At 36.1% G+C, this 24,475-nt stretch overlaps 1 protein-coding gene across 10 annotated transcripts in view; it reads left to right on the top strand.

Annotated features, from left to right (window-relative positions):
- ZDHHC14 (zinc finger DHHC-type palmitoyltransferase 14) overlaps positions 1–24,057 on the top strand; it is a 148,047-nt gene extending 123,990 nt beyond the window's left edge. For 6 of the 10 annotated variants that reach the window (XM_068938616.1, XM_009687149.2, XM_068938610.1 and 3 more), the window contains 4 exons: positions 812–914; positions 2,678–2,787; positions 7,092–7,194; positions 17,103–18,345. In XM_068938616.1, coding sequence (XP_068794717.1) covers positions 812–914; positions 2,678–2,787; positions 7,092–7,194; positions 17,103–17,504 — 718 coding nt within the window. In that variant the 3' untranslated portion in view covers positions 17,505–18,345. Of the gene's footprint in view, positions 1–811; positions 915–2,677; positions 2,788–7,091; positions 7,195–17,102; positions 18,346–22,194 lie in introns of those variants that run through there. The other 4 variants (XM_068938611.1, XM_009687151.2, XM_009687150.2 and 1 more) reach the window with 2 other exon arrangements.
- Positions 24,058–24,475: the final 418 nt, after the last annotated feature.

Below are 24,475 nucleotides of genomic sequence, written 5' to 3'. Positions count from 1 at the left end.
TGTGTTCAACCCCCGTCTCCCCAACTATTTATACTCACATTATTAACTGAAGTTCTTAACCAGGCCATTTGCCAATGGTGGCCCATGCAGGTGCCCCCACAGTTGCAATGCCGAATATATCCAGTTATCACACAGATTTGAGAGAGTAAGTGGATTTTGTATTTTACTTGGGCTAACATACTTCTATTATGCTAGTGTTAGGGTCCTTATCAGCATCTTAACTTCTATAACAGAAGAAAGAAGAATCTTAACAGTCAATATATATGACTAGGAGATACAAATTTACTCAGTTGTTATTATTTGTGTGAAACTTTGGTCCTTGCTCAAGACTCCTTTTGTGCAATGAGTGTTTGTACAAACATTTCTGTTCTATTTTTGCTACCCAACTAGCCTTGGGTCACCTATCCTATGTTTAATCTTCCCTTCACCTTATTAGAACTGTCGTTTACTGCTATTTATTTACATACCTGTCTTAATAAAAATATGTTAACGTTTTTGAGTGAACATGTAAAATTTAAAGTACAGCAATTAAAAACATCTGAACCACTAATCAGTAGTTTGTGACCTTTTCCAATCTGCAGACCCTTAAATATTTTCTGGTGTAGATGTAACCCAGTGGTCTGTGCATTAAAGCCAACTGATGATAGGCGTGCTTTTCTGAGTTATTATTTGCTGAATCTTTTGAAGTACCCTCAGGACTTCTAGGGGGTCGTGGACTACAGGTTGACAACCCTGAATTTTGTGATTTTTAACTGCTTGGTTTTAGATACAATATATTTTGTTTGCTTATATTTCCTTGACTTTCAATCACTGTGCTGGAAGCTGTGGTGTGTTTTTTCTCCGTATGGTCCATTGTTGGTCTCTCAGGTTTTCACACGTATTTGATCAGCTCCAATCAAACAACAAATGAAGATGTAAGTTCATGGTATATTTCTACATACGTGTTTCTAAATAGTAGTGATGAGTAGATGATTAATTTTAATTGTATACAATTTTTTCCCTGTAATACTTAAAGAAGTTATTCCTGCATAACTTGTGGTTGCCTCAGTAAGAAAGAAGGAAGTAACCTGGCCAAATTGGTTCAGAATATCAGAGGAGATCTCTTGGACTGTGATTGTTGTGGCTTGAAGATCTGATGGTTGTCTAATGCGTCCGTTGTGATTTACACCCACAAGACCTATATCTTGAAACAGGAAAATACAGAGAGTAGAGAAAGAAGAACAAGACAAAAGTGTATTTTATACATTTCAGTTCAGTAGGAAAACACTGAATAATTTTCAATATCTCTTTCATTTGGAGTCTTGAGTATTCTTTGACTCAAAAATGGCGTACTCTAAAAATTTCAAAGTACACTGACTTCTCAAAACAGATATTTCATGTTTAATCTCATTTTTCCTTTGAAATTTCTTTGCCAGTGAGAGGGGTGAAACCTTTAGTAGGAGATATATCCTTAGTTCAAAGGTCAACTTCACCCATTTCTACAGTTGTCCTATTTAGCACATAAGTTTCCATTGATTTTTAGTGTGAAATTAAATATAACTGTGTGTGGAGGCTTAATGTGTCTCCTAACTAAAAGGAGAAAATAAAAATAGCTGGTTAGCTAGTGGTATAGAATGCTTGTTGGAATTTGGCAGGTAACCCAAATACAGCGATCCTAAAATTTTTGAACAAATTACCACAAGTTTAAAATTACTTCATTGTAACTTTTTGTTGTACCTTTTTTGTCGATAGCTGGTAAAAGTAGCATCTTTGGCACTGCCGCGTACGTGTTTGATGTTGGTTAAGGTCATAGTTAAAATGATAAACTTGGGGAAGAAAACCCAAAACTTACCAAAGCACACTCAGAATGGATTGTACCTCAGTATCAGCTATCCAGGCAAGGAGCCTGACTTTGAAGAAATTCACCTCCTTAATAAGACAGATAGAGATATGGTAGTGTTCCTCAGTTGCTAGGTTCAGGCCAGCGTTGTCTGTCTAGATGGACCCTGCATGCTTCCATTTTTTCCCCCTAAATAAATCTCTCTCTTGGAGTGCTGAAAAGCTGTCAGATAACAGGGAACTACAGCACTATATCATGTGTGAATTTCAAGTAAACTGCCTAATAACTTCATTTAAAAGCATACGTTTTCAGTTGAATACGGCAAGGTGTTTTACCCAGGCTCTCAGGTATCCCAGGTAAAGAAGTGCAAGAGTGGCTAAAAGAAAACATAATTTGGGTTAAAAGGTAATAATGATTGCAATTGCTTCATGATATGCTAGGGCCTTTTTTGGGCTTTGGAGGAAGAGAAGGTTGGGTGGTATTGTGTAGCTTGAGTGCTCTATTGTTTGCTTTAGTGGTAGGTAGCAACTGAAACTCCTCTGTGGAATGTGCTGTATTGTTTGTAAAATTAAGTTCAGACCTCTTATGCAAAACATGCTTAGATGCTGAAATTCTTCTCTAAATATATTGGCCCTTTGAAGATTTGGGGTTCTCTGAGTCTATGGAGGTAAAGCATGTGCTTTTGGTATGTACTTCAAGATGTCAGTATTCAGCCACTCATAACAGCCCACAGCTCTAAGCTGTTAGGTAAGTGTAATCGGACACAAGTAGCCTATTGCTGCTTTGCTAACCCTGAATTTGCGTCAACGTTTTTCTGTATTGTATTATATGAGCTATATTTTGTTCATATCTCTTCAGATTAAAGGATCATGGTCAAATAAAAGAGGTAAAGAAAACTATAACCCATACAGTTACGGCAACATCTTTACTAATTGCTGTGCTGCACTCTGTGGGCCCCTCTCTCCAAGGTAAGAGTATCAAAAGTATTGTTAGTATAAATTAAGCCAAATTATTATTAGTGAAAAAATATTTTTTCTGTTTTCTTCAACTTAACAAAAAGGCTTTGTTTTACCGTCCACTAGAGGCTTTAGTTAAATCTTCTTCTAAATTGAACAGACAAGTTGATTAAATTGTGGTTAAACTAAGTTAGTGATCTGATCCTATAAAATAGATTAGTTTAAAGTTGATACATCTGAAATTAAAATAAGCTTTTTTTTGTTCTTTGAACCTTTACCACAGCAGTTAATGACTGCTGCCAATAAAAAATTCTAAGTAGTTGTTGCAGGATGGGTGGGGGCTTCTCACCATTCTCACCATAACTTTCTCACCATTCATCTTCATTCTCAACTTACTAGGATAAGAAAGCCTTCCATAAAATTAAATGCATTTAGCTCAATGTTTCTCTTACTTTAATCCACAGATAGCTCAGGTCTCCAGCAGGCTTTCCTACTGATGAAGTTTTTGGCTCATTTCTGTATGGCAAATCAGCTTAAAGAACAGCTTATACACCTCCCCAGTAGGCCCAGGCCCAGTATACGCCTTGTGTAAACAAAAGATGTTCTGTGATTAGAAATCAGAAGGATATATTGCAAACTTGCAAAATGAGGAGGAATATTTGATCAAAAACAATCTCAAAAAAAAAAATTAAAATACCTAATCTAGAAGGCTTTGTATAAAAGTATAATAGAGCTTTGAAATAATAAAAGTAGCTGAACTAGGACACAATTTTTGTTTAGTCCAGAGCAAGCAACAGCAGACATTTTCACTATGGCTATTAGAGTAACAGCATTGGATTTGGTATTGATGAGCAGGTTTCAAAATAGGTTAATTAAAAAAATCAATCAGTAGTAGAACTTAGATGTGACAAAATCTCATATTATTTTTTAAATATAATTTATTGCTGTGAGCTCTTGAGTGATATAATTAAAAGTGCCAAATAGTTAATACGGCCCGTGTTTCAAAAGAAAGATCATCTAGTAGTTTAAAAAAAAAACAATATTCATTTGATATCTCTTTTGATATTTATTGCCCACCATTGGTCTTACATGGACTTTAAGTAATGCCTAACCCCTTCAGGATGGGAAGCCTGTCTTATATATCAGTGCCATAAAATCACTGTATGATCTATGCTTCTGGTCCTCATTTTACCTCACTGTAAAATAAAAATCTGTAATATTTTATCTGCCCCTGACAGCTATATTGAGGCAAAATAATAATATTTGGTGGCAACATATAAAAGAGGAGTATATTCTATTGCTCCTAGTGCCAGCAGAAATTAATCTAAAAACCCCTATAATATTTTAAAAGAGCTAATTGAACTCTTACATATCTAACAAGCATGACACAGGAGTTTAGGAGAGGTGTGCATTTGGAACCTTAATTCTACAGCTAGTTTGATTTTTGTCTTTTCACTCTGAAATGTTTTATTTAAATGGACAAAAAAATTTTCTTTATTTACGCTACTCTTAACATATATACACTAAGCTGAGTTTGATGCTTTTTACACCAAAATAATTCCAGAGAAGTCTTAAGGGTTTAATTTTTTGGTGAATATATATTTGCTTTTCAAATCCAAAATGTTGCTTCCTGAATACATTTGGATATTCAAGGTTGGAGATGATTTTCAGCTTGAACCAAAATATAAAGCCGCTGAGACTAGACAAATAAAACTAGCTGCAGGGAGGGTTCAGTTCTATTCTTATTTCAAAGCTCAGTGGTTAGATTCATCTGATACATGTGTGACAGAGGCTCAGCTTCTCTCTAGAAGGTGACCATCGTCTTGTGGATTGTTGTTGTGGCAATACTGATCTGTTGAAGCTTTGTTTGGAATTATATCTGTGTGAATGTGAACTATTGAGAAAGAAAGAGTAAATGACTTTGGAATTCAGTAGCTAATGTGCTTCATTAGAAGTGGGATTTCTGTCTTTGCTACTATGAATATTTGAAATTCTTACACAGAGTGGTAGCAGGAGAACAGAAGAGACTGATAACATCTTTTCCTAAGGAGGAGATAACTAAGTTATGTTTTCCACATACTGGCTCAACACAGTAATCACTGTGGTGGGAAAAGGTAACACTGCCACTGCTTCCTGCCCTTATGGGTGGTGCCTTTCAGGATTTAAGGATGTTGAATTAAAGGCCAGCCCTTTAATTCTGTTATTTTGCTTTCGATAGAAGTATGTGACGTAAAAACTCAACCCCTTGTTTTGAATCAAATTTTGGTTGAGTCCAAATGAAAATTTTTATCAAAAATGTGTAAGATTTCACAGTATTTGAAATAGAAGCTTAGACTGATGCAAGTAGCAGCACACCAGACAAGTATTCATCCAGACTGGCATTGTCCCTGTGCTTTGACTGAGTCGATATGTTTTCTTCTGAATTCCATCTACCACCACAGTTTTAGATGCCAAAGTATTTACAGCTTCTGCTGGAAGATATTTTGTGACAGGCTGTAAATTATAAATTATAACCCTGTAATCGTAAATTATGCTCTCCTTCCTAATCTGAAATCTAATGAATCTAAACTTCTGCTTGTGAATAAGATCACTTTGAAATATTTAATCCCTAAAGTCCTAAGTCACTAGATATTCAAGTTCTTTTTTCCTTAATTCCGAATAAAATGAACTAATAGTAGTTAGCGCTTAGAGGGTCTTAACATTTGAAATTTTAAGGACGGAATGCAGATTCAGAGAGGATCTCTGTAAATAATCTAAGCTCTTCTCAGTTCTCTGGAAGATAATGTTTCTCAATTCTAAAATGCATGCCAGTGAATTCAGAATGCATTTTACATGTCCTCCACAGTAAGTTTCAAATCCTTCTTTGATCCACAGCAGTATTTTGACATAGTAAATCATAAACCTTTTTTATAAGGATCTGATTTTTGAAGGAGTGCTTTCCACAAGAAATTGTAATCTCAAATGTTTTTTTTTTTTAAGTGTTTTGAATGTACGTAAAAACCTGTTCTACGGACCTGTAGTGAGAGTTCAGATTGGTGTCTGAGTGGTGGAAATCTCATTTTCTTTTGAGAGGGAAAATGCTATGTTTTCTGTATATCCTGTTCTTATCTTCTAAAATTGAGGCTATCTTGACCCAGAGGGAATTTAGAGGTCCTATAAGTCAGCAAATAAAACCATTTCTATGCTAACTCTAGCTCTCAGGTATTTTATGGCATTCCTATCATTATCCCTTAGTAAGAGGCACTATAAAAGCTGTGGTAAAATTTGACAAGCTGTGGTACAAGGGCTTTATTTTGAGACTAAAATTTTACGGCGTTCTTGGCTTAAAGTTTGTAAAGTTTTATAGATATGAAGCAACATTGTTCACATCACAGGTAAATAGCTTCTTTGGCCTAAGATTAAAAACATGTAGAAAGTATAAATGAGATCTCCACCGAAGATTTTGAATGCATTTGAAGCACAAACAGTCGAAAATTTTGTCTTGCGTGGAAGTGAGAAGTGTTAATATACATGTAGAATACTGTACATCGTTTTGCATATGATTATGAACTGGCAGAACCAAACTGAGGTTTTTTTGATTCTCAAATTGAGAGTAAAATTGTATACGGAATTTTAGCAAAATCTTCAGCTACATCAAATGCTTCCATTCGTTGTTTTTCATTTTCTTACATTAATTTTTACTTTTTTATGAATTGCTCCACAAATCCATTTCTTGTTCTTAAAAATTTCCTACTTCCATCTTACAAGTGCGTCACTTGGGTAAGAACAGTGGAACAATACAAGCAGTCTTAGGTAGCTATAATGAAACACCCTGGTAAGTAAGTTGTCTAAATGAGCATTCCTCTTTCTTTCTAAACTTCCTGGTTAAGTAACTTGTAAAAATTCTTTTTTCTTTTTTGATCTTGAGCTTTAAGATAGAGTTGTAGAAACTGAATAATAAAAGAAGCTTTAAAGTGATACTGATTCAAAGTGCACTAGTGAGTTTTACGATTTGTTCTTGTACCTGTGGATTTTAAATTCTTCTTTTCATGGTATCTGCTACTCAGCTTCTAAATCTTTTGTCTATAATAAAAATCCAGAAAAGTTGCAGTACCTATAATGATGTGGAGGGATAGTAATTATCAATTATTTTGCTAACAAATGGACACAAAGTGTCACGCTTTTCCAGTTGAATAAAAGGGGATGTTTGAAGGTGTACTGGTCATGCATTAAGGTCCGTTGCATATTATAATTTTTTTTTCCTTTCGTTAAGAGGAGGTAGTTACCGATTAGAAATATTTTTAATTCTCTTTTTCTTTATTTTGATTACTCCATAGCTTAATTGACAGAAGAGGATTTATACAACCAGATACACCGCAATTAGCAGGACCACCAAATGGCATTACTATGTATGGGGCCACACAGTCTCAGAGCAACATGGTAGGAATCATCCCATAATGTTGTTCATCAAGATCCCTGTGAATGTTTTCCTTCTCCACTTTCATGTGAACTAATCAAGTAATAACTAACTGGATACAGCTGACACTGGGTGGAATGACTTGTTTATTAACAGTAAAGAAAAAAAATCAAGGCCTTTTTTAATGTATGTTTCGCACAGTGTAGTAGCTATTGCTCATGGATTCTAAAAAGCAAGGCTTTTCTACGCTGTTGATTTATTGAATATATTGGCATTTTGATGTGTACTGTTGACACCTGCCATGTTTTGAACTGGAATATTCCAAGTATTATGGACTTGCTCTGGTTCATCGGTTTCCAGCTAAATGTTATTTGGTATAGCACCTTCTTCATTCACTGTTTCCTCCTTTGCTTGTACACTGCAGTTTTGCATAGACTAATATGTTTTAAAAAGCAAAGATTAACAAAAAGGAGTTTCTAGGGGAGAAGTGTGTTGAAGAAAGAGCAGGAGGACACTGCACTTGAACAATGAACAAAAATGGCAACTGGAGTGATACATCAAAAGCTTTTAAACGTCTCTTGAAACTGTGCCAGTAGTTCTTACTATGTTTTTTGCTGGTAGCATTGGCTATCATAATAGATAGGATTTCCTCTTTAAGAAGATTTAAGAAGATAGGATTTCCAGTGCCAAGAAGAAGAGAATAACTGGAAAGAGATCTTTTTCCAAAGGCAAGCATCTTATGTGCCTATTTCTGATTGTTATCCACATGTCTGTACAGTATGTGGGTTCTAAGACTTTATCAAAGAAGCTATGAGTTATGGACCTCTCTTTCTGGCAAAAGGGAAGAGGCCACAAGGCCTCCTAACATAACTCAGCCTTTCTTTTGAACAAAGAAGGAATGGCTCACTCCTCCCAGACAAATTAGTTTCAGTGTCACTTATAAGCTGGTATATACGTTTGATTGTAGTTCCTAAGCTGTTTCTGACTTATTATTTCTAGAATTAAAGGGAACATTTGTCAGTCTCCTTAATGAGAAACTTGATTAGAAACACAATATTCACTTCGACTCTTTTCTGAGGTGCAGTTGAGCGGAACAAGTTAGTGCCCTATGCAAATTTTACGCAGGAAATGTAGCCTTGAAAAGAAAAAAAGAAGAAGAAAGCAAAACTTAAAAATATCCTGAGGTCTTTAAAGGTTTGGCCAAATTTCTTGACTCTGTCGAGGCATCCTATTTATGAGGGTTGTTAGCCCGCGATAAGTCTTTGGCGTTATATTATATTGGCATTTTAAGAATGTTATTGGCGTTGTAAGAAAGCACTAGCTCATTGTTACTAGATAGGAATGAGCAAATTTGTTGTCAATATGATAGTAGATTATCTACATTTGTCTTATAAATGCAAAAATATGCCATAGTATGACTCTAAGTCAAACAAGTAGCTTTTAGGATTTAAGAGTGTACTACCTGTAAATACACAAACACAAATCTTCAAGGATTAGAGCATCTTATATCCTGGCAGAACATCACAGGACTGGAGCTGGGAAAGGCTTAGGTGATACAATGGTTATCAGAGTCACTTTGAAGCTGTTGAAATCTTCAGCTTTCGTTCCTGTAAATGCTCTCCTAGAAAAAACTTGAAAGTGTTAGTAGGTCATGTTTTGTATGCAGGAATATCTTTAAGACTGTGATGCCATTTTTCTCAGGGTATTATTCCTGGTCTGTATCTAAGACTGGTTGGCTTCTAATGGTAGCTGGCTATCTGCATGATCTTTCAAACTTCTCAAATGACTCCCTTGAGTTTTGTTGCAGACTGTGAAGACCTGCTTAGTTTTCCGTTCTCTCTAACACTAACTTCTCTTCCCTATTTCAAGTAGCATGTTCTTTTCTGAGTTGTTTGGAGCATAGGAGAAAATAAATTAATTTCTTATTGACAGCAGTACCGCAGGGCATAACTTTGCCTCTGATTGTTCTTGCTTCAAATATCCCTCTTTCAGTGCTGTTAGGTGGATGTTTTTCACCTTCTGAATAGACCCTGTACCTAATTTTAGACTCCCATCTCTCCAATCTTATAAAACAGCAAGCTACACACCTGATTTTCCTATTTCATATCTAAGACCTCAGTCTCATCCACGTAACAGGCTTATTTTTCCTACCACAATGAAGTCACCTTACTGCTAGCTGAGTTGTTCTGAGCCATTCTGTTCAGTTACCAAATTTTCTGTTCCGTTTTATATATAGACAAAATTAATCAAATAACATTTCATGATTCTTTTTAAAACTTTTACCCATTAAGTGACCTGTAGTTCTTTTCCAGGCTTTACAGCATCAGTTTTTCTCATCTTTCTTCCCAGTACACAATCCTAGGTTCTTCTGAAACAGTTTGGAAACAGCAGGTCTGGGAACACCAGCCATTCACTTGTTCTCTCCTGAGAAAGAAATGCTGAAGCTTCTTGGATGAAAGGCAGTGAAGTATACTTTATGATAGAAGTAAAATAAGGCACACAGTGTCCCATTGATTTGAGAGGAGAAACCTCTGAAAGATTCTGTGGAAATCCTTTCACTAGGAGCTTAGATGTGAACATTAAAACTTCCTTTGTTGCTTCATGGTTTAGATGACTGACTAGCTCAAACCCAAGACCTCAGTCAAAGCAAATGAGTAGAGGGAGAGTTTTTGTGGAAGACTGTAGGATTTATTTTTACCAACAGTCCTCATTGACAAAAGTTAGGCAACAGACGGGAGATGGTTCCACCTTCCCTTCTGGAAGGTTGCGTCCCCCTTGGAAGTAGAGCCAGAGGCATAAAATGAATAAGGCGTTCTTGGAGCTGAGGCAGATGGGCCCCAAAGGGCTGGCTGGTCTGAAGAGATGTATCTGAAATTGCAGCTTTTGTTGTTATATGGTTTCAGAAAAGGACAAATTAAGTCAAATTCCCTAATTTAAGAGCATGTTGAGACAGTAGTCTTAACCTATAAATACTGTTTAAATGAGCAGAAGTTTTGCCATTTATACATCACCATAGATAATTACACTAATTTAGTAAATTTACCTCTGTTAAATGTAAGAAATCATTTATTAGAAATCTGAAGTGAGTTCCAGTACATCTTTATGGCAGGGCTCTTTGGATTTTATTCTAGAATGTTACATGTTACTGTCTCTTTGTTTAATCTTAATTTCTAAGTGTTAATCTAGTTAATCAGTATAGTGTCCTAAAATCTCTCTCCTGCCCGTTGGTATTAAAGGAAGATTTTTATGAGTGTCTTCTCTGGCACTTACATTCTCTTATTTCCTACTCCTGCAATACTGATTAGTTTTATGCTTTCTGAGTAGTCCACAGAAATCAATAGGACTAATGAGGGTGCATAGAGATAAGCACGTAATTCTTTTTCAACAGAAGGGTAAATACATTATGAAAGTCTCTTATCCCAATTATTTTATTCTGTAAACTCTCTTATCTTTCTGTCTGAACACCTTACAGTTGGATATGTCCAGTTACCTAACTGGACACAAAGAACTGCTTTGCTTGTGCTGTGTTGTAATATATGAAAAACTATCTCTTTGACCTTCTTTCCTGCCGTAGTGCATTGATAATGATTTTTTTTCTCCCTATTCTTATGATCTTTCTCAGCTTTCTTTCCTTCTTGGCTGACTATCTTCTCCCCATTGACTTGCATTTTTCTAAATAGAATTCTTATGTCCCATCCATCTTGTTTCTGGTCATTCTTTACATCTCTCTAGGTTGGTTAGTCTTATACTTTGCCTCCTTCTTTTTTTTTTTTTTTAATTTTTTATTATAACATCTTCTAGGAAGCAATCATTTTTACATTTAAGCTTAAACAAATATCAATCTAAGCTTAGACACCTGTTTTCAGTGCAATACGTTATCTTTTATTCAGGACACCATCTGTGCAGCACCATTTTTATATTTAAGAGATCTTATGGTAATTTTGCCTTTGGGACTTTGAGTATTTCATAGAGGATCAACCCTGCTCTTGGTAGTGACTACGCTTGCTACAATCTCAGCAAATCAAGGTTTTTGGTGTAATCAGTGCTTCATAGGCCCTCAGTATCACTTTTTTCTCTATCTTTAAAAACAGAGCTGTTTTCCTCCTTCTATCCTTAGTACCTCCTTTATTTTACTAGAGACTGAAGTTAGAGTTACCAAACATTAACTTTTTTTGAAGTTCAGTACCACTTTTTTTTTTTTCTTGGTAAATTCCCAGTATTTTTAATCTCTTTTTTTCAAAATAAATTTAAATTAATCTGATAGTCATTACCCAGCTTCTTATTGTCTTTGGAAGCATGCTGCTTAGAGCTAATGATCTGTAGACATTCATATTTCCAAAGTTTTTCCCTGTTGCCTTTTATTGCTAATTATTTTTATAAGCTCTTCATTAGTTTGATTGCCCATTATCTCTCTTCTCATTCTACAGAGATTTTTTTTGCAAAAAGCACAGCATCTCATCCATTATGAAATCATGATATTCTCTGCTTATTTTATTCTTTCTCTTTCATTTTATGTTTTTTTCTTTGTATTCTGATAAAATTTTTATTTCACCATAAACCCATCAGCTACCATTAATTAAATCTACACTTCTGTAGTACTTACCTTTACCTTAAAAGCTTGAGTTGATTCTTGGGTTTTGATGCAGGATATTTTTTTCTTTAGCATTCCATTAGAGAGAAAAGTAGAATTTAACTCCATGAATTTTTTAGAGTTACTATTTTGGTTTATTTTTACTGTGATGTCTCTAGGAATTCTCTGTTGCCTTGTCAAGTGGTTTCTATTAGCCTTTGCATCAGGACTGGTTCATTTCTTTGTTTTGAAGGAATTAGCTTGTACCCCTGCATTCTAGGTATCTCCTCCTCAGTGCTTAGTTCCCTTGCATGCCAAGTTCCCTTATTTCTAGTTCTCCCTTTCTTTCTTGGATGCTGGTTCTTTGGCTAGAGTGCTTGTTTTCTTACTCGTACTTAACACCCCAAAACATAGGAAACCTTTTAATGCATATGCAACTGTTTGTTACCAGGGAGATGTGCAGTAAAGTCCTTTCTCAGATATTCACGTCAGTATTTCTAGCACTGATCCGGAAACAGGAATCCAATTGACCCAGAAAACATCAACTCTGTCTATTCTAGCATCCTTTTGCTTTTGTATTCTCATCATTAGTAGTACATATTTCTGCCAGACAATACACGGCTCCACAAGGATTGGAGCCGCGCTTCGAGAGTTTTACAAACGTGGTTCCTTGCATATTTACTCTAGTACGTCACAAATACAATTTTTCTTTGCCCCAAACAGAACTTAGGGATCTTATCAAATCAGTGTTACTACAGCCAAGTTAAGGTTGGAAGAGGTTTTTCATTACAGCATTTTATTTCACGGGTACAACTGGTTAAGGGCAAATGCAGTGAATCTACATTAGTATTTTTGCTTTGGGTCAGGTTATGCTTTAGAAGCCAAACTTTTGATCATCCCCATTTACTGCATTTTGGTCACATCACAAAGCAATATGAGAGCACATGAACTACATTTCTCTCACATGTGCCCTGGAGTATACCTAAAATGCTGTGAATATACGTGGACATTCAGTCCACAAGAACAAACTACAGCTAGTCTGAAATAAAATCCCTGGAACATATATACTTTGACCTTTGGCTCTCAGAACTGTTTCTCTTCATGCATCCACTCCTCTTGCACTGTACTGCTTGCTAATGTAACCACTGTCTTATTTGGTCAGTTTTGTAGCTCAGTTTTGTTGCACAATATCTGCAGTACTGTGGTTTGGAGTCTGAACTCCTACAGACATTGTGAACAGTTACGCAGCTGCATCCCTCCGCTCTTTATCCATCTATTATGATGTTTCAGCGTCGTTTCTGTTATTCATAACATTGTCATTCAGTGCTGCCAAATCTCTGAACTCATTGTAGTATTGTTTGTACCTTATTCAGGGAGGCTGAGATAATTCCACCTTTTTTCACACCTTCCGAAAACTGTAATGTTTCTTTAATGTTACCACTGTTAGAAAATTTTTAACAAAGTCATTTTTAAATTCAAAACAAATAATCTCTGGTCTTGGCATTAGAAATGTGAAAACTATATTGCCATGTACAAGAGCTTTGTTAACATGTATGTTTTGTGTAGCCTAGAAAAAAATCAGATTTTCTTCATAAATAAATTAAAGACACTGTTTCCTTAGTCATTTGTATTTGTTGTTTGTGAAATAAATACAGAATTTTAGTTTTTTGTCTAATTTGCTTTGGTTTGTGCCTTTTGATGTAAAAATAAATACCAAGATGGATAAAAGTTTCTATGTACATATATAATTGAAATTCTGTACTTACAGAACTTATTAAACTTCTCCCACTTTCAGAAACTGCTGTTCCTCTGAAACAGTAGAAATTGTAAATGGAAAATAAAATCAGGAGGTCTGAAATATAAAGATAGTAGGAGAATCATTTCTATTAATAGGTTTTTTTTTTTAACTGTTTAGAGATTTCAGTGCTTGACTTTTTTCTTAGATTTCTGGCCTTTTTTTTTTTTTTTTGAAATGATAGCATTGAATAACTCATGCGACTAGTAGCTGTTAAGATTTTTGTCCATGTAGTTTATTTAGTTAAGAGTGAAATAAGTAACCAAGGAAGACTTATCATGTCAGCCCTATATACGAATCCGTATTTTTGGTAGTTTTGTGTAGGCTACTTAAACTGAAGATTACTCTGCCGACATAGTATGCGTTGTGTTTGCCATGTATTTTTGAGAGCTTCACTTAACCCATCTCACTTTTCTAGTATAAACCCTGCTATAGTGACTTTTGAAAGCTGATTTCTCCCTGTATCTTACATAAAGATACATGTTGATCGCTGCTCATTAAATGAATAAAAAATGAGAAGCTGAAGTTATGCGTCTGAATGAGAAAATGTTGTAGAGGTTATTAGCTGATTAGCTTCAGCTCTTCTTTCTCATTGATCCATAAAACCAGCTTTCTATCCCAGTTGAAAATGTGTAAATGTCTATATTTGATCACTAAACTTAGCACATGACTAGACATTGCTTATGTCCGTACCCCCATTATGACATGGTGTAAAGAAGCAGAGCCATCTCCAGAAATCTTGCAGGCTAGCTGGGTAGACTCAAGGCAACAAAAAGTGCATGAAAAAGTAATGAAATATCCTCCCCCTTCCCCCTGTTTCCCCCCAACAGCAATTGCTGAAACCACTTTCCTGAGAGCAGAGTTATAATGTGCAGGCTTGTTAGAAAGTGCCTCTTTAAAAGCAAAATGCAAAAAAGTGGAGGAAGTGGTGGGGAGTAATGCACTATGAACCAGATTAGGAAGAGAGCTGTGGGGAAGTGAGAAGTGCATGGAAAAGAAAACTAAGGAAAGATATACAACACTTGGAAAAAGTTTCTGTTTAATGGAGCTTTATGAGGCTGCTTTATGTTTTAGATGTTGATTCAGTTGAAATGCAGTAGAATTCAGTAAGAAGATTAATTCAGGCTATACAATGAACTCAAGTAAATTACCTTCCATTGTTTTAAAACTGTGTACTTACCTTACCTGGAATGCATTAAGTAATGATTTGCTTTTGAAGTGCTGAAGCTTCACTAAGGCAATAAATCAGCTGCTAAAATTACTTCTTTTTGGTGTACTCCAGTGGTTATAGGCATTGCTCTGTTAAAATTTAACAGGTTCTTTGACTACTGCTTCTCAGAGAAGATGAATTTTGTTGGTCATCTTGAAGTTGTAAAATTCAGTTAACAGATTTGTAGGATCTGCATAGTAAGGTTGGCTATTGTTTAATTTAAACCGGCAGGGGTGAATAACAGTATATTAATCAAGAATGAATTATTTGCAGTGAATTACTAATTGAGAGCTTGACTTTAAAAGGCGCTGAGAATTTTCTCCTTAGTAAGGTATTTATGCAGGGTTTGGTCTTAAGCCTGTGAGTAATCCCTCTGAAATGATATGAGACTACTTGTTTGCCTGGGGCGTTCATCATTCTGTGGGACAAAAAAATGCCTGAAGAATTGCCTGCCTGAAAGCCTAAGTGTTGGATAATGTATAAGCAAGTAAGGACCAGACTTTTTCCTGTCAAAAAGTAGTTGACATGGTGGTCCTAAACCACTTAGACATGTTTAAAGTGCTACCTGTCTATTCTGATGAGCTAGTTGGCACACACGCTTTTTGAATGCAACGTGTGTTTATCCATCATTCAGTTATCCTGTATTTAACATTTCAGGACCTGAAAATATCAGAGGAAGCATTCACAGTGCTTTTTATCATATGCTAAAGGAAGCAAAAGATTTCCTATTAATTTACATAGAACATAACACAGTGGATTATTAAAACTGAATGGGTGTCGTAAGGAATTGCTGTAATGCTAGTAACAACGGTTATGGTTAGGTATATCTTGAACTGAAGCTGGATTTGTAATGTCTTCAGTAATTTGATATAGATGAAAGAAGTCAGTAACAAAGAACTGAAAATACTGCTCTAACAGAATCATTGAAATAACAACAGTAAATAGGCATATTTTACCCCGGATATATTTTTTATTCTCCTTGCTTGCTTCCAAGTTTTGTCCTTGTTGCATTGGATTTATTGCTGTGTTGACTAAGTGTGTAATGTTTTTCTTGCACAGCAGAACGGTAGTATGGCAAATGAATTGAACAGGATTTTGAAAATCTGCAGATGATATAGCTGGTCAGGCCGTTAATTAAATATGCGTTGTAATTGGAAGCTCTCAAAAATCACGCTGGTTAGTGTTAGAGCAACTTAATTTGGCAGTAGCTCTGCAAGTGAAGTTCTTAATAAGGAACAAGTATTAAAACTTGCCAGAAAAGATGAACTGTAGATACTCTCTGAAAAGCAGCTATCTTTACTTGCCACACCAAAAGTCTGTGTTATACAACACCCATTTGGCTAGCTAGATGTTACTGCAACACTCACCTGTCTTGTCATCTGGAGGAGTGAATGGTAATTTTGTATTCCTAAGTTCCAAGCCAAAAGCATTCCTGGTAATAGTCACCGAGCTTAAATTGTTTTATGTGATGCTGATTTTGGCTTGTTATTATGAAAGCGCTTGCCAGAAAACTTATATTTTGTAGCTTGAGCCTTCACATTATCTAGATGAAATACATGAAGACAAAAAAAGGCCCAAAAATCATCAAGGTTGGTTTTTCTGCCAAATTGATGCACCGCTGCCTAATTTGTACATGTCCTTTAGAGTAAGAGTATTATGTATTAGACTGGAAAGTATAAGTTTTGGTCATGGAGGCTGTATTGGCAGCTATATCTCTATAAAACCACCTGAATCCAAAGTAATTTTTGTTCTGGATGACTTCTGAAGTACATTAATTCCTAGATCATATAAAGACCAATACAATAAAAGATTTGCCTCGTGTTTTCAAACTTGGAGGATGCTTGAATCATGCTTTTAGGCCTTTCTCTGAATTGCTAGCTACTCTAGGGTAAAATGAGTAGCGAGAAGCAATTTCACCTGCCTACTTACCTCCTCTGAAATCAGGGAGGGTTTGAGGTGCCCCATGCAGTTAGCTACACAAAGGCTTGTTCAGCAAAGTGTTCCAAATGGCTTCAAATAAGAATAAGCAAAGCATATGAAGTACAGTTCTTACAAAGTACTATTTTAGAGATAACCAAAAACCCTTAAGTGAATACTATAAATGTTTGTCTTACCTACTTTGACAACAATCTAGAACACTGGCTTGGTTATGCATGCTTTTTTTTTTTTTTTTGCCTTTTTTTTTTTTCTCCTGGGCAGCATGGAATGGGATTTTTGGGTGGCTAACCATGGAATGATACTAATGGCTTTCTTTTTTCTCTTCACATCCCATTCTTTTCCATACCTTTTGTCCATATCCTCCCTTTTTTCCTGTTTTGTTTGCCTTATATGATTTTGACACCCTTCCATTCTACAGTGTGACCAAGATCAGTGCATTCAGAGCACTAAATTCGTTTTGCAGGCTGCTGCCACCCCCCTACTACAGAGTGAGCCCAGCATAACTAGTGAAGAGCTGCCTTTACCAGGAAAGACTACTATCAGTGGGCCTTGTGCAACCCTAACTCTAGGGCAACCAACACCACCATCTTCCATGCCCAATCTCACATCAGATTCAGGTTTGACAGACATGATACCATTAAAAGAGGAACACGAAGGTCATCAGTTTCTTACTCCTGAAGAAGCTCCGTCACCCCCGGGGATGCTGCCAAGTGGAAGCCCTATTACACACAGCCATACAATGCACGTCCTGAGTCTAGCCAGTCAAGATTCATTGCATGAAGACTCAGTACGTGGTCTCGTGAAGCTTAGCTCAGTTTGAACAGCTTTTTTGATGACATTGCGCCATTTCATGGTGTCTATACAAATCTTTACTCAACAGGAATGACACTGTAAGACTTTAACATGCCTATATAATGGAAACTTTACTGCATAATGGAGTCTACTAAAAAGACAAATTATTTTTTCAATGGAGCTGTGGCATTTTTTGACCAGGTTGTTAATGCTCGTGCTTTGATGGTGACTACATTTTATTTTTAAGTAAAACCAGAAGTAGTCAATAATCTTGTTTTTTGAAGTTTGGGTACAGCAAGTTCAAATTCAGCGTATAGCAAAGACCATTGTACAGCACAAAAGAGAGAGACTCTTGGATGTAAGTGTCATGCTCTGTGTTCTATGCTCTTGTAATACACACTTGTAAAGGCTTACCACACTTGTGGCCAGAATGATCTGCACTTACACGTGAAGCTACTAATATTTGAGATAAAAAATTACCATTCCATTTGTTAATAAAAAAAAAAAAAAGACTGCAGATATGGATTTGCATGCCACGCTACAGTATGTGTTACAGTGGTGTTGGTATTAAGAGAAAGTGCTGCTTTTTTATTTGTGACTTTCAAAGTGCTGTTTCATTTAAAGACAGTGCAAAAAACAAACTAATGGACTATATTATTTTTTCAATTTATTAAAGTTTATTTTAAATTAATCAGTGGTGCCTAGAAGATGGAGAATTACTGATTTGATCATGTTACATATCATTTAACCTTCTGTTTAAGTGTATAGAGTGAGGTATTGTGTTGTGCCATACCACAGATTCTTCCACTTTCTGATGTGATACAGTTACCTGTGGACCTCCAATAAAATGACATCCTCTATTTCTTGGACATGTGTACAGTTATCCTTGTACAGTTTTCCTGGGGAAAAAGGGGAAAATCATGAATTATTGACACAGTTTGTAAAGGGCTTAATTTGAATATATTTGCATAATGAAGCCAGAGCTAGGGAGGAAAAGCTGATTATGATTAGGTTTGCTTCAGCATCTCCTATGATTTTGTTTGAGATGTACATTTGTTCCCACAAGAAGTCTATATTTGGAAACAGTGGAGTTAGCATCCGCTTGCACCTTAATGCTGTGCTACTTGTCCTGTGGCTAAAGGGTGAGGGACTTAACGGTCAACACAGAGAGAGACAGGTTAATGGAGTAAACTTCAGTGGTAAATGATACACCACACCTGCACACTGGTCATCATGCTTCATTTGTGTTTTCCTCTATTATTTTAAATGTAAATGTTGATTTCAGAGAATTCTTCTGTGCTTTTATTTGTATGCAAGTAAAACACAATGAACAGGTAAAAGAGGTTTGGGTTTTTTTTCCCCCGTCTCCCCCCTGCAGCAGTAGCTGAAGATGACCTAAGTTAGGCTGAGAGAGCTTAATAGCTGTAATATTGTATTTGCCTTGCTTTTCAGGACATGAAACCTGGATTCTTCTTTTCTCAGGATAAACTAAGTGCAGTATGTGCTTTATCTGATGTTTCTATTGTGTGAAAGTCTTTGCCAATTAAGAAATGTGATGTTTCTGTATTGTTTATGCATGATCATTCACTGACATGGAGCTAAAAATCTTTTTGTTTCTATTTTTGTTGTTAATATTGAAGACAATCAGCCTGCAGAAATTTAGCCACCCGTGCTATTGAAATATCAGACAAGATACTGGCAAAAACCCTACCCCTCTAAGACTTCATAAGGAACTTGTTTCTGTAATTGATGATGTCAGCTTTGACCTAATTCAGTGTATAGAAAATGGCAACACTTCCTTGTCATAACTGCAGTAATGGTCCGTAGAAGAACCTTTGGCAGACAGGTCTGTTCCAGCTATTGAATCCCCCTCTCCGCTCTTTTTCTAACGCTGGAGTGGTCCCAAACTCTTTCCACCAGCCAAATCTGCGTGACTGACTGTCCCAGTTGGCTGGTCTCCCATTAAACTGAAGTATCAGCACTTATTTCTGAGTCTGCTCTAAAAGTCAGTCGTGCTCATCATCTTGATTTCATCTTTCCTTGATACAGCCTCTCCTGTGGGAGGCCATAAACATACGCGTGAAAGCAGATAACATACCGAGGACTGGAGATACTGGTCTCATATGCCTGGGTAAAGAAACCCTGCTTTGAGTTTGCAGACCAGTGCCTGACTGAATCCTAATCTCATGGATATCTGTGACTGGTTAACTATGGAGCCATTGTCCACTATATAGAAAGACAAATCAAATATGTTAATATGCTTTCAAAACTTCCCAATTGTTGCACTAATGATGAAGATCATTATTTTAAGCGAATTATTCTTTTTAAGTCTCCCTGCAGTACCTGAGGTATCTCATGTTTCCATGAATCCCAGCTTCATGACAGCATTTCTATATCCTTACCACTAGCAAGCAGTGCAGAAAGCTGCACGTTAGCTTTATGCACGTTATAAAATTAGTAACAGTTTTAACGGGGAACAGAAGGAGGAGGACGAGATTACACAGAGGTCTTTATGCTGTTTTCCATCTGAAACTTGTGATTGGGCTTTTCACTATCACTTTTTGAACCTTCTATTTTGTATGTAACTGAAAAATAAGAAGTACTGAAAATTAAAATAGATATGCTACTTTAAACTTGTGCTAGAGTTATGTATTTGCTCAGGTGACATTTTTAGTCATTAGAGTGATGGTCTTTTTTTTTTAATATTGTCTGTATTTTTAAGGTTGGTGTTTGAGAATAAAATATTTCCAGTTTGTCTATATGGATATTTATATCACCCTTATTTTATATTTATTTTCCTTCCCATCCTTTATCTGATGTTTGTATTGTGTGAAATGACACATTTTTTTAAATGGTGACAATCTCTAACCTCCCTGACACAACTGCCTTGTGAGGACATCTGCTGGAAAATTTTGGAAGTCTATTAATGCCTACAGTTCGGTAGTTGCAGTCTGTGATTAACAGCAGATGGTGATTTAACAGCAGGTTGATTGAAGAGGTTCCTCTAAAAGGATTTTCAGTCCGTTCCCCTCCGCCTCCATCACAGCTCTGTTCTGTCGTGGGAGCTGGCTTGGCTGGAAATTGTGCATACATCTGGAATGAGTCAGCAAAGTCACTATTCATTCCCCGGTTATACAGATGTATTTATTTTTTACTGTGATTACACAGCATGCACACTAGGCATTCAGAACAATAAACCTCATCAATACTGCACCAGTGTTCCTTTTCTATGTTTCTTTTCTTTGACAGTTAGTATAAAATTTAGTATTCAATTGCTCTTTTTATGTTCATCCAGTTTTTAAATGTGGAATATTGACTATGTGAAAGTTGATATTGACAGTGAAGTGAATATTTAATTTTTGCTTAAAAATCTGAAATATTTGTGTAGAAGCTGGTTGCTTTGTCTGCTAAAAACTATTCTTTAGTTTTAGATTTAGGTTTTTTTAATAATGTTTTCTTCCTTTCTGAGTATAAAATTCTGTGTTGAATGAAATGCAGTGCCTCACAAAATGTTCTTAAAGGCTCTTTATTCTTTCTTTTATTCCTCAGACATCTCTGTTTTAAAAGGGAATTTTATATTCATATCAGTTAAACAGTAATATCTTGTAATAAATGTCAAAAGATTGTTGTATTTTTGTATATCAGTGCATCCTTTATCAATTTCTCATCTATTCATGTTAACAGATGATACAGGTAGGTTTATTTGTACATGAATTGGTTAATATATTCATTAAAATTTATTTTATAGGTGGAGATAAGCTATTTTGGAGTTGATCCTAGTGGATGAATAAAAGAAACAAACTGATCTTATAAATCCAAAGGCATATATGCAGCATGTGTTACAAGAGAGACAACCAGCTTGCGATAGTAGGGGAGAGATTTTTTATCTTTTAAAATCTATACAATGAGTACAATAGTTTACAGCGATTAAATTGGTGTCTAGTGTTCAAAACACTAAATAAAGGAGCAGCTAGCTCTGTAGAACTAACAAAATGGAGCTTCTGCTGGTCTTTTAGTCCTCAAATTTAATACAGTTTGAAGAAGAATTTAGCGATAGGCAGTGATCTACTCCTCACTCTTAATTTTCTTCTGTTTTGAGTTATATGAGGGGACTGTCATCGTGTGTTTGCTGATCTCCCCATTCTTAGCAGCGGTGGTACTCCAAACACGAGCACAGTGTGTTTGGCACCAGACCAGCCCGACTCTTTGTTTTGAAAATCAGTTGCCCAAGTGATTTCGTTTTAAAAAACAAAGTAAGATCAGGTAGCCTACTTCAACACACTTCCAAATAGTCTTAGGCCCTAAATATGAATGGAGTGTGTTGCAGACAGTTACATATAGATTTAGTTCATTTATGCTGAAAATGTCCTAGTTTTCGAGATCTATCTGGGTCAATGCTCCCTGGTTTTGATTAGCTCTTTTAGCATCCTACTGCCAAAAGCAATAGGTTAGCCTTCAAAGACATTGCAATTTGACATCTGGCCGAGTGCACCGCTTTGGCAGCCAAAAGACTGGTGGGATTAAGTGAGCTATTTAAACCTGTGCAAATCTATACTAATTCCGAGTCGATGCAGCCGTTTAGTTCTGTCAACAGCATGCAAGTATCTGTTAACATTCAACCGTGCAATTTGAACAGTCACCACAAACTGTACAGGGTAGAGGGTGGAACAACTTGAGGAAGTTAGAAAGAGATAAATAGGAATTTGTTTCTGTGGTAGGTCACAGAAGGCAGGAATAAGAAGATGAAAGAGAAGACTGAGTGAAAGCAGAACAGAGAAGATTATCCGGTGACACGGATGAAGATGGGAATTACCTGTAAGCTGTGAAAGTAGACGGAGGAGGAATAAAGAAGAAAGCCACAAAGAAGGGGGGAAAAGGGTAAAAAGAATACAATTTTAAAAACTTGAGAGGACTGCGTGCTGGTATTCAGATGTTGTGAAAATTTTCTTAAAAATAATAATGAAAATGAAGAGAAGTGAGGTCAGACTTTGAGGCAAAAGAGCTGTAGGAAGACAATGAGAAAATGTGAGTAGTTGGTGTGCCGTCAAGCTCCTTTCCTCAATGTCTTTTCCTATTTCGGTTTTGAAAATACATTTGTAAACATAAAAACAGGTGAAATCTTGGTCCCTTTGGTAAGCTTAAAACATTGACTATGTCAAAAATTGGTAATTGTTCAGCATTCTGCATTTTCATACCAAAAATGCTGTTGCACTGGAAAAATAGCGTAGGAGGGGTTTTTTTGTTTCCTGGTGATTCCTACATTAAATTTGCTCATTTACAAGGAAAAATGTTTTCCTAAGTAGTGGTCTAGCCAATTGGGGATAAAGCCTGGAATTTGATTGGAGTTTCTGTGACTAGTGTGCAAGTAAAAATTAAGACTACGAGCCAGATAAAATTTATGGTTTACAAACCAAATAAATCTGTCTCTCAGAGATGTGTACTTTGCAGTATTTACTGAAGTCAGTTCCATTGGCAACAAAATGTTAATATTATCCTGGTGCCCTTCCTGAGTTCAGCTACACTGCCTCTTCTGAGAACTAGGAAAAACAAAACTAGAGAAACAAGATTAAACCCTACCATAATTTACTCTCCCCAGTGCTGAAGTAGTAGCTGCTGGAAGTTATCCGTGTGCATTTAGGTGTAGTTATACAAAAAGACATGAAGGGACCAACTTAAAGTAAGTTGGTGGAGTGATGAGTGATGCGAGAAGACATCTGAGAGCCTTTCTTGGGTTCCTTTCGAAGGAACCTTGCTCCTAGACCAGCACATACAATTGGAAAAATTTAGCAGGCTTCAAAGTAGCTCAGCTTTGGTATTGTGCTCCATAGGGTGTCTGTATTAACATATATGGATGTGACTGTACTGGGATTGCCAGTAGTGAGCTGGAAGATGAGGTGGAATATTTGGATTTTATCCTTGTTAGGGAATGAACTTTAAAGAATGGTACAAAATTCATTCAAGGTGGTGGATTGTAGCTGACACAGTATTTGTTTGAAGGGTATGAGTAATTCCTGTTGAGTGTATTTTTGCTAAGCGCAAGGTTTGTGGTAGTAAAGGGTATTAGATTGAAGCTGATGTCCTGTGTCTTGAGTATTCTGTACTGTCAGCAGAGAGAGCACTAGCACAGCTTGTCGTCGGAGAATTTCATTTCTCTCCAATTAAAAAAAAAAAGGTTGCTTATAGTTGAGAGTATTAATTTAACTTTGTGTAAGCATGTGCAGTTATTGCACGGGTTTGTAGGTGAACCACAACTGTGTTGCGATAAACAGCAAAGTGGTTATAGGATCCCTAGGGTGGCTGCCCAGCATGATGGGCCTTGTTGTACCGTGGCACTTGGTTATGGTTATTGGCTGGAAGTCTTGGAGGGTGGCGTTCCTGGCAGAAACCATAGCAAGAGCTTATTTCACTGTTAAGTTTCCTTCTAGGTAGGTGACAGCAAATTATACACATGCTCAGTAGAGCTAACTAACCACCTAAGTTTCTAGCATGCAGAAAGTATCTAGTTTTTGTGTTCTGGTTTTTCACCCTAAATTGAAAGGAAAAACAAGGTTCTGAAACATTTCCACAGCTTCTGAAAACGTTAATTTGAAAAACTTCCTGGAACACAAATAGTAGTTAATCATTAAATTGATAGTAGGTTTGTGTATTTCATATTTAACTTATTACCTATATGACTTGTCATCTCTATTAAAATATTAAATGTTTTGATTTTATTAAAGAAAGTATTAAAATATTAAAATGATATCCCAAATTCCTACTGTTGTTTTCATATTCACAATATCAGTCTTTCATTATAGTTACCTTTGAAGAAGAAAACAGTTAAATATTTTATTCCATAATTACACAAGTAGCAGCTGTTTCTAATATTCTTGTCTTAGTCTTCAATATTTTTTCTGTAATATCAAAGATTAAAATTCTCTTCCATTTCTAAATAAATATTCTGCAACATACCATACCTTGTTCTTTTAATTGTTTAATAATCAGACATCTGATAGGATA

Source organism: Struthio camelus, chromosome 3 (genome assembly GCF_040807025.1).
Source record: "Struthio camelus isolate bStrCam1 chromosome 3, bStrCam1.hap1, whole genome shotgun sequence".
Taxonomy (NCBI): domain Eukaryota; kingdom Metazoa; phylum Chordata; class Aves; order Struthioniformes; family Struthionidae; genus Struthio; species Struthio camelus.
This window is presented reverse-complemented; position numbering and strand designations above follow the sequence as displayed.